We start from the raw sequence: 10,903 nt of genomic DNA, 5'->3' as shown, positions 1-10,903 counted from the left end.
ATTTTGTTTAAATTAAGGACATAGGGATACTCGAGGCTCTGTGAGTTATTTTAATACAGGGAGATGGGTAAAAGGTTAGTATTGAAGACACATAATCTCACTAAAAATTCCCAACATCCGCTGGATCATGGAAAAAGCAAGAGAGTTCCAGAAAAATATCTATTTCTGTTTTATTGACTATGCCAAAGCTTTTGACTGTGCGGATCACAATAAGCTGTGGAAAATTCTGAAAGAGATGAGAATACCAGACCTCTTGAGAAACCTGTATGAAGGTCAGGAATACCAGACCTCTTGAGAAACCTGTATGAAGGTCAGGAAGCAACATTAGAACTGGACATGGAACAACAGACTGGTTTTAAATAGGAAAAGGAGTATGTCAAGGCTGTATATTGTCACCCTGCTTATTTAACTTATATGCAGAGTACATCATGAGAAACGCTGGGCTGGAAGAAGCATAAGCTGGAATGAAGATTGCTGGGAGAAATATCAATAACCTCAGATATGCAGATGACACCACCCTTATGGCAGAAAGTGAAGAGGAACTAAAGAGCCTCCTGATGAAAGTGAAAGAGGAGAGTGAAAAAGTTGGCTTAAAGCTCAACATTCAGAAAACGAAGATGATGGCATCTGGTCCCATCACTTCATGGGAAAGAGATGGGGAAGCAGTGGAAACAGTGTCAGACTTTGTTTTTCGGGGCTCCAAAATCACTGCAGATGGTGACTGCAGCCATGAAATTAAAAGACGCTTACTCCTTGGAAGGAAAGTTAAGACCAACCTAGATAGCATATTCAAAAGCAGAAATATTACTTTGCCAACAAAGGTCCGTCTAGTCAAGGCTATAGTTTCTCCAGTAGTCAAGTATGGATTGAGATTTGGACTGTGAAGAAAGTTGAGCGCCAAAGAATTGATGCTTTTGAACTGTGGTGTTGGAGAAAACTCTTGAGAGTCCCTTGGACTGCAAGGAGATCCAACCAGTCCATTCTAAAGGAGATCAGCCCTGGGATTTCTTTGGAAGGAATGATGCTAAAGCTGAAACTCCAGTACTTTGGCCATCTCATGCGAAGAGGTGACTCATTGGAAAAGACTCTGATGTTGGGAGGGATTGTGGGCAGGAGGAGAAGGGGACAACAGAGGATGAGATGGCTGGATGGCATCACTGACTCAATGGATGTAATTCTGAGTGAACTCCAGGAGTTGGTGATGGACAGGGATGCCTGGCATGCTGCAATTCATGGGGTCACAAAGAGTCAGACACGACTGAGTGACTGAACTGAAGTGAACTGAAGCTCACTATCTTCCCATAATTATATCTTTTGCATTTTTCTTTACCCCGTCCTGCTCTCTCCTCTCTGTACAAAACAAGCATGATTCGAGTTAGCAAAACAATCAGACATATTTTAACCACAGTGGTGAAAGAGATGTTTGATTGATATTAGTAATTTTCATCTAATAGATCTACTGAGTATGATTTAGTATTTTTTTCACTCTTGTACATATATTGTACAATGCACATTGTACTTTTGGGCTTCCCTGGTGGCTCAGACAGTAAAGAATCTGCCCACAATGTGGGAGACCTGGGTTCTATCCCAGGAGATCCCCTGGAGAATTGAATGGCTACCCACTCCAGTATTCTTGCCTGGAGATCCCATGGAGAGAAGAGCCTGGCAGGCCACAGTCCATGGGGTCACAAAGAGCTGGACATGACTGAGCGACTAACGCTTTCACTTTCATAAGATTTTTATTTTAAAAATGCATATAAAAGCATCAGAGAACAAAGTCAGGTTTAGCAGCTAATGCCGGGAGCCACATCTTTAATAACATAATTTGTGAGAGCGTATCTCTGCATATTTGTGAGAGCAGCGTTGCATGTGTACAGCTTAGGGGAAGATGCCAACCGATACTTCAACGTATTCTTTTCACATTAGCACAGATCATAGCTGGCAGAAATGTATTGGCTTTTTAGATTTCCTTTTTTTGAGGTTCTCACATTGGTTAGATAATAAAATGGGCAGATATTAAAGAACAAAGTTGGGTTATAGAAAGTGAAAGCAAAATGTCATTTCATGATAAATGAGAAAATTTGGCTGAAACTTCCCTCCTTCAGGGGTTTGTTCTAGTAAGAATGGAGCACAACTAAATGGTATTTGTTGCTCAGAGGAATGGCTTCATATACAGTAGACGGCATCATTCTCCCTGCTTGTGTTTTCAATAAGTATTGTATTTTCTGTTCCTAAATATTAGAACAAAATATGCTAAAATTTGCTCTAAGCTTCGTAGACCAAAATCCCCTGTGTTCTGCTTTGAGTTTCTTTTCCTTGATTGTGAGATGCAACCTATATGCCCTTTACTCAAATAGGGAACTCCTTGTATACCTGAAATAAAGAATTTTACAGTTTTATAGTTTGACCACATCAAGTTTGAATAAGCTCGATAATCTTATATATAGGAAATATATTCTACATTCCAGTATGAGTTTGCTCTATTTCAAATACTAGTCTTTAAATCAGTATTTAGCTTTAAGGTTCAGAAAGAAATGATAGGGAAATTAAAGAGCACAGGAACTCAGGTCAGTGTTCTGTGATAACCTAGGTGGGTGGAATGGGGGTGGGTGAGAGAGAGGTCCAAGAGGGAGAGAATATATGTACACATACAACTAATTCACTTTGTTGTACAGCAGAGACTAGCACAACATTGAAAAGCAAACATACTCCAATTAAAAAAAAAATATGTGAACTAAGCAGTGTCTCCTGCCTGTCTATGAGATGTGGGTTTGATCCCTGGGTACAGCAGATAGGCTGTAGGAGGGCAAGGCAATCCACTCCAGTATTCTTGCTTGTAGAATTCCATGAACAGAGGAGCCTGGCTGGCGATAGTCCATAGGGTCACAAAGAGGCAGACACAACTCAAGCGATTTAGCAGCAGAGCAAGCATTATAAATAATCTAGTCATGAAATCTCATGCCACAGACAGTTGATATTTTGTTTCAAATCTGAGTGCCTATGCAAATCAAGGGAGGAAGTATGGAGAAATATACCAAATGTGTGGTTCATTCACTTTGTATGTACCTGGCGAAACTTGTTTTTCATGTAGATATTTATTTAATATTTGCAATCAGTGGTAATTAGGGCCTCCCAGGTGGTGCTAGTAGTAAAAAACCCTGCTATGATACTGCAGATGTAAAAGATGTGGGTTCGATTCCTGGGTTGGGAAGATACCCTGGAGGAAGGCATGGCAACCCACTCCAGTATTCTTGCCAGGCTTGCTATCTAGTTCTTTGCTATGTCCCTTCCCTGTAAGTTATATTGCAAACAATTAACAATAACTGCTGGGTTTAAAAATTTCCTATGAAGTTAAATTAATTTTATTACAAGTGGTTATTACTTAATTTATATTAATATTTATATAGTTTGTGTATATATATGTATCATATTTATTTGAAGATCTGATGCAAAATTCAGCCACTTCACTCACAGGCAGTCTAAACTACATGCGAGCACACGCATGTCACAGGAAAATAAACTCAAAATATTAAAAATATTATGAAAATCAAATTGCACTCAGCTTCCTAAATTTATCTTCACACACTTTTGCCTGAGCTGTTTGGTTATCTACCAAACGGAAAAGTATTTACTTCCTATATACATGCTGTAAAAAATAGAAACTGTTTCACACACCATAAAATACATTTGCAACGAATGTTTTCCACACCCTTCTGAGAGGCTACTGGCTTTTAAACATAGTAATTGAATTACACTCAACTGAACTAATTTTATTCGGGCTGATGGGAGTGATCAGACTGGCCTAAAGCTACAAATGAACTGCAAATCTTCTCTAAGATTTTAACTTTTGATTTAAAAACTGTGCTCTATCAGTTCTATTAGTTTTCCTTCATTTTACAAACCACATAATCGTTTGAGTTTACGACTACAACTGTTCCCAGCTGTGTTGTAGGAATGCATTAAACGAGAATGTGAAATATAAAAATGAAACTCATCGCATTCAGTGCTATCAAATAAACCAATAACAGATGAAACCATAGCACTGTCAAAGGTGTAGAAAACAAGGACTTTGAATCTGAATAGATTTGATCCAAATCTGGACTACCATAATTTCGATCATTTCACATAAAGTGTGATACTCTATAGTGCACAATACATTATCTGTTCTTGTCAAGGACTCCAAAACGTTACCTTCCTATTTAACAGATATACACAGTAAGAGATTCAATAGACATATATAGTGTAACATTGTATAACATAATATGATGTGATAAAATACTATATAAATAACTAAATCTATTCAGAAAAATGATAAAGTAAGATTTTTTTGAGATAATGTACAGAAAAGACTAATTGATCACCACTCAGCTATCTGTGACAAACAGTTCTCTATAGAAACCCAAGTACAAGATATATGTCTTAAGTGTCTTAATGCTTGAGGGATCAACTATAAATAGAACTTTCATGGTGATTGAAATGAATGTTAAGTACCATGTTGAGGCCTGGATAAATAGGTAAACATTGACTTGACATGAAGCTTTCCATGTAAAATTATGTGCAGTAGAAAACCTATATTTACTGTAATATTTCTATGTTCAACTTAATTTGACATGCCTAGACTGCAAATCCCATATTTTCCTTTATCATATTACATGGTTAAGAAAAGATGTGATGTGCCTCTATTAGAAATCAGTTTGACAAAATTAATAAGAAAGCGATGCTTGCTAGTAATCATTTTTCAGATACATAATGCAATTTTAATGTCTAGTTTTAAGTGTGATGACTGTATTTTTCTCATATGCCTAATTATGGCTATAAAAGTATTTATAAATTCAAAAAGGTAACTGAATGAGCTCTGTGTGTATGTGTGCATTCAGAAAACAGGGTGAAGAGAAAATTAGCACTTACTGATTTTCTACTATTGCCGGACAACAAAATTGCAAACTAAATGTGTTCTTTACAAATAGTACCTCAAATTCTTATAAGAAACATACAATAAATATTATTTTATTCCCTTGAATAAAACTTTTGAAGAAACTGAAGCTCCTTTATCCAGTAAGTCATTCAACATTCATTGAGCGTCTTACACACCAAGTACTGTTATTGGTACTGACAGTTCCTGTTTCAGCAGAGAAAGCATGCATGTGCAGTTTAGGTTTTTTACAGCCTTACTGTCAGTTCCACACTGGTTTGCAAGCCAGATAAAGGGATTTATCCCCTTGGTTGTCAAACCCACAGGGCTAGGATGCACAGTATATGAATGAACAGTTAGTATATCCCCCTCCTTTTCTGTGTCCCTTCCTAGAGTCACAGGCCCCTATGTGATCACTTCCCTTCCTATGCGTAGCTCTTTCTTCACAGCCTTGGACGTAGAAGAGTCTTTCTGCCAGTCTTCAGTTTGTTTTCAGTGAGAATTGCTTGACATGTACATGTAATTTTGATGTGTTTCTTGTGGCTCAGCTGGTAAAGAATCTGCCTGCAGTGCGGGAGACTTGGGTTCGATCTCTGGGTTGGGAAGATCCCCTGGAGAAGGGATAGGCTAACCACTCTAGTATTCTGTCCTGGAAAATTCCATGGACTGTATAGTCCACGGGGTTGCAAAGAGTCGGAAGCAACTGAGAGACTTTCACTTTGACTTTGGGGGAGGTGAGCTCTGCATCTCTGCTCCATCATCTTAATCTTCCCTCCCATACTGCTTCTCTGATTGAGGCTGAGTGTTGCATGCTGAATTTTCATCTTTATGTCACATTTCTTATAGGTTTTTAAAAATACACACTGCAATGAGCATTTGCCAATTTTTGGTTCCCCTGAATCTAGATACACTTCCTAGTTTGGAGTAGTTAGTTCTCCACTGTATGTGAGAAGTGAAATCCACACCCCATCCAGATCTCAGACCCACTAGTTTTCTCACCTAAATTCTACTAACGGCTCTGGGAATTAGGACAGAGATGGATTAGCTGAATTCCCAAAGACTTTGAAATGAGGGCTAGTGATATAGACAGACTTTTACATCTAGCGTACAGTGGGTTAACTATCCTAACATACCCCACTGAATCTAGGAAAGGTACTTTTTTCCAGACTGCCTTGCTTCTCTGGAGTGATAGTTGAAAATTTTCAGCTCATCAACCCACAATACTTATGTTCAATCTTAAAACTAGAAGTTTGCATATAAAGTATCTGCCCAATGGTGTATAGAGTGGAACAGTGGAAGTATAATAAACACAGATGAGATAAAAGCCAAACTCTTTATTGACAACTGTGCTAACAGAGCACTAATGTTGCTTAATGTTGATTGTAATATTTGATTCTGATCATGGCTTGCTGCTGCTGCTGCTAAGTCGCTTCAGTCATGTCTGACTCTGTGCGGCCCCATAGACGGCAGCCCAGTAGGCTCCCCCATCCCTGGGATTCTCCAGGCAAGAACACAGGAGTGGGTTGCCATTTCCTTCTCCAATGAATGAAAAGTGAAAGTGAAGTCGCTCAGTTGTGTCTGACTCTTCGCTACCCCATGGACTGCAGCCTACCAGGCTCCTCTGTCCATGGGATTTTCCAGGCAAGAATACTGGAGTGGGGTGCCATTGCCTTCTCCAGATCATGGCTTAAAAAGCACTAAATATTCTAACTACTGGCCCTCAAATCCTCCTAGACATACTGAAAGATTTCTCTAAGCTCAGTCTAATTTACTGGCCCTCTCTGAGAGTAGCAGAAATATTTCACGTCACGCACATGGTGGACCCTTTTCAGCTGCATTCTTGAGTCACCAGCAGGCCAGGCCCCATCATACAGTGGTATAGGGAAGCTGCCCACCACTGTACTCTTAATTTGCTCCTCTCAAGAGGTCGGCTTACTTATGGTATCTCCTTGCATGCCCTTCCAATAGGGCCTTTAGTTAAATAACTGTCTGTGGAAGGAACTGGAGAAATGTAATAATCTGCAGTATGTCACTAAGCTTTCTTTTTTCCAAAAAAGAAATACGTGAAATATTTTACATAGCACATTTTGGTTTTCTGAACCAAGCCTCCCAGGAGCTGATGTATTTTGCTCCTCTAAAAAAAATGGAAATAAACAATCCCTCTTTGCATTTCTATTACCTAGGCCTTATAAATCTAGAATTCTGGTCTTTCTGGCAATAATTACTATTTTTTGAAAGCGGTATAGGTGATTACTAATAGGTTTATGAGCCCCTAATGAAGGTTAACAACCCCATTTAATTTCCTGCTTGGTGGCTGGAATTTTTTTTCCTACCCAAAGCATTTCAAAGCCTCAGAGTCCAAAATTCTTCTTTCCTCCATCAATAATGATACCTCATGTATCAACTGCAAGATTCATCTTATGTTTATGCTTAAAGTCTTAAGAAATATTAAAAAATAAAAACCCTCTCTGAAATATTCAGAATATCATTTGCACTGTTCCTGTATCAACTACAGGCAAATATAAGATCATGTTGAGTATGATATTAAAATAAATTGGACCTTTTGGCTCTCTGAGTGGCACCATGGCGGTCGGCAAGAACAAGCGCCTTACGAAAGGAGGCAAAAAGGGAGCCAAGAAGAAAGTGGTTGACCCATTTTCTGAAAAAGATTGGTATGATGTGAAAGCACCAGCTATGTCCAATATAAGGAATATTGGGAAAACATTGGTCACGGGAACTCAAGGAACCAAAATCGCATCTGATGGCCTCAAAGGTCATGTTTTTGAAGTGAGTCTTACTGATCTGCAGAATGATGAAGTCGCATTTAGAAAATTCAAGCTAATTACTGAGGATGTTCAGGGCAAAAACTGCCTGACTAACTTTCATGGTATGGATCTTACCCGCGACAAAATGTGCTCCCTGGTCAAAAAATGGCAGACCATGACTGAAGCTCACGTTGATGTCAAGACTACCGATGGTTACTTGCTTCGTCTGTTCTGTGTGGGTTTTACTAAAGAGCTCAACGATCAGATTCGGAAGACCTCTTACGCCCAGCACCAGCAGGTGCGCCTGATCCACAAGAAGATGATGGAAATCATGACCCGAGAGGTGCAGACAGATGACTTGAAAGAGGTGGTCAATAAATTGATTCCATATAGCATCGGAAAAGACATAGAAAAGGCTTGCCAATCTATTTATCCGCTCCATGATGTCTTCGTTAGAAAAGTAAAAATGCTGAAGAAGCCCAAATTTGAATTGGGAAAACCCATGGAGCTACATGGTGAAGGTAGTAGTTCTGGAAAAGCTACTGGGGATGAGACAGGTGCTAAAGTTGAACGAGCTGATGGATACGAGCCACCAGTCCAAGAATCGGTTTAAAATGCAGACTCTTAATGGTGACAATAAAAGATCTTATTTGTGGTAAAAATAAAATAAAATAAAATAAATTGGAGCAGAAATGGAATTCAAGAAAATATATATGGACAAATTACATAGAAAGTAAATATAGATTGATAGAGATACATGGATAGAGATATACAGAGAGAGATTCAGAATTAGAAAAGATTATTAGAATCACTAATGAAAAAGTTGGTTTCCAACAGAGAGTGAGAGAGCTTGACTTAGAAGAGAATGTGTTAATTAAACTCAGTCGGATACACTGTCAAATTTTTAAATAGCCTGAAATTCATGAGATTAAAATAATTTTGAACAAGAGAGAGAAATTGTAATGATTTTTTTTAATTTGCCAAATCGAAGAGTAGCTTAATAACAAATGAAAATCTTATAAATTTCTTAGTTTTTCCTCTTCAAAATGTAAAATAAAATTTTAAACCACTTGAAAACAGTATATCAGAAATGGAAAATCTGCAGTTAATACCATGTCCTCAAAATAGATGTACATTAAAGGAATATAGTCATATAAGTGCTATTCCCATTGTGTACGCCTTGGAAGTAAATATCATCTATATTTAGACAGATGATAACATCTTAAAAGGTTCAATTACAGTGGAAATAAAAACATTGTAGTTTTTATTTCAAGGCACTTTGGCAAATAAATAAGCATACATAAACCTTCTCAATGGGCTTCCAAGGTGGCGCTAGTGGTGAAGAACCTGTCTGCCAGTGCAGAAGACGTAAGAGATGCAAATTCAACCCCTGGGTTGGGAAGATCCCCTGGAGGAGGTCATGGCAACCCACTCCAGTATTCTTGCCTGGAGAATCCCATGGACATAGGAGCCTGGTCGGCTATACTCCATGGGGTCGCTGAGTTGGCCACGACTGAAGTGACTGAGCACAGGCACACCAACTTTCTCAAAACAAAAACACCTGAGAATCTTGGAAACTGTGCGGAGCTGCCTTGTGTCTTAGCCAGTATTCTTCAGCTTTGTGCTTGAGACACCCTGGGAGGAAATAAACAGCACCTCGCTTCTCTGGAATTATTCCATATGTCTTTCTCTCTTGCCTGATCTGTGTCTCCTTGGCTCACATACTCCTGCTTTTCAGTTTAACTATTTGGCTCCTTTTCTCTTCCAAATCCATTGGATGTTTCCTCCGGATTTAGAGTTACTCATTTTGGCTCTCATCTCACATACAACTATTAATTTTATTCAATTTAAATAAGATTGAGAGAAACCATGCACCATAAGTCCTGACCTTCATCCCAGTAGCCTAGAAAAGCAGCTAAAATGATCAGAATCTGGGTACTTTGGGCAGTCTAATCCACATGCAGTGTTGATACTTACCTTCTTAACAGAACTATATAGTTTAGAGGAATCTTCTGCACTTGGATATTAAATAGTTCAGTGCAATTTGATTCAGATTCCTGGCTGAGGCTGATGAGTGAGAAAATAAGCATCTAATTTCCCAAAGTTCAAATGGGAGATGTTTATTTGCAATTGTTGACTTAAAACATAGTCACAACCTAAAATTTGAGAGTTATGTTTTATTAAGTGGAAACTTTTAGGACTTCAAGCCTGGGAGAGAGCCTCTCAAGTGACCCTGAGAGAACTGCTCCGAGGGGCAGGGGAGGGGTATGGTTATATAGAAGTTTGCAACAAAGGACAGGTAGTCTGAACATCAAAAGTATATTTGTGAATGAAAACCAAATATCTCAGATTAAGGGATTAAGCACTTTTCTATATATGGAAAGATGCAAGAGTCTGTGCTCACTGAAATCATTCCTTCCATATGCATCTCAGCTATCTGGGGCCAGTATCACGCATTTGTCCTCAGTGCTCACCATAGGGAGTGGCTGTAACCTCAAGGCTGCCAGATCACAGGTATCGTCCTCCTTCCTGGTTGCCCTGGAGGGCTGGGATCGCTGATGATTGTGACATCGTTGTTTACTGATAAAGCAGGAAACCCTCCATTTATTGCATTAGACGTCTCGAAACAAACCAGTGATACCTTCATGGCCATTGATGTTTAACTTGCGCCTTAAAGGACAGGAGGTTAATCAAAGAGAGTGAGAATTCCTTTGAAGAAAGTTTATCCAAACTGATTTATGTATCACTGTTATACCTCTGTGGGAGAGACAAGGGGGGTGCCTAAAGGGAGCAACCCCCTTGAAATGTGAGGATGTCTCCTAGGAGTGTAGAATGACATCTTATCTCCTGAAATGAATATTCCTGACATAGAAAACACTTTAATCCCACTTGCATTGCTGCAAAAGTGGAATGACTGAAAATGTTCTTTAAATTGATCGCTCTAGATCTCCTGAACTTAAAAGGCATAAAGATTCCATTTTTAAAATCTTATCTGGAAATGCCAAAAAAGTGAGATTCTGGCTAAGCTGTTAGTGATAGCAGAGAAAGGTTAGAGGTGCAGTAGGAATATCCTGGGTGTCCTGAACTGGACAAAGAGGTGAAAGAAGGTAGTGAAGCTAGAGCCTTTTCAGATACTTCTTTCAGACAGGGCCAGTTATTAGGGTGCAGAGACCCTGATAGCAGAAAACAATTATATGGTGAGATATACAATTGCAACTTCTCTGTA

General features: G+C 38.9%; 1 protein-coding gene across 1 annotated transcript; it reads left to right on the top strand.

Moving 5' to 3' along the window:
• Positions 7,476-8,326, top strand: LOC102169830 (40S ribosomal protein S3a-like). Its single transcript, XM_005679423.3, has one exon. It carries the CDS (start codon positions 7,496-7,498, stop codon positions 8,288-8,290), a length of 795 nt encoding a protein of 264 aa, XP_005679480.2. The 5' UTR covers positions 7,476-7,495; the 3' UTR covers positions 8,291-8,326.

Source organism: Capra hircus, chromosome 4, assembly GCF_001704415.2.
Source record: "Capra hircus breed San Clemente chromosome 4, ASM170441v1, whole genome shotgun sequence".
Lineage (NCBI taxonomy): Eukaryota > Metazoa > Chordata > Mammalia > Artiodactyla > Bovidae > Capra > Capra hircus.
This window is presented reverse-complemented; position numbering and strand designations above follow the sequence as displayed.

Bases quoted from the DNA above. Each gene is read 5' to 3' on its own strand.
- LOC102169830 (XM_005679423.3), top strand. From the start codon at position 7,496: ATGGCGGTCGGCAAGAACAAGCGCCTTACGAAAGGAGGCAAAAAGGGA.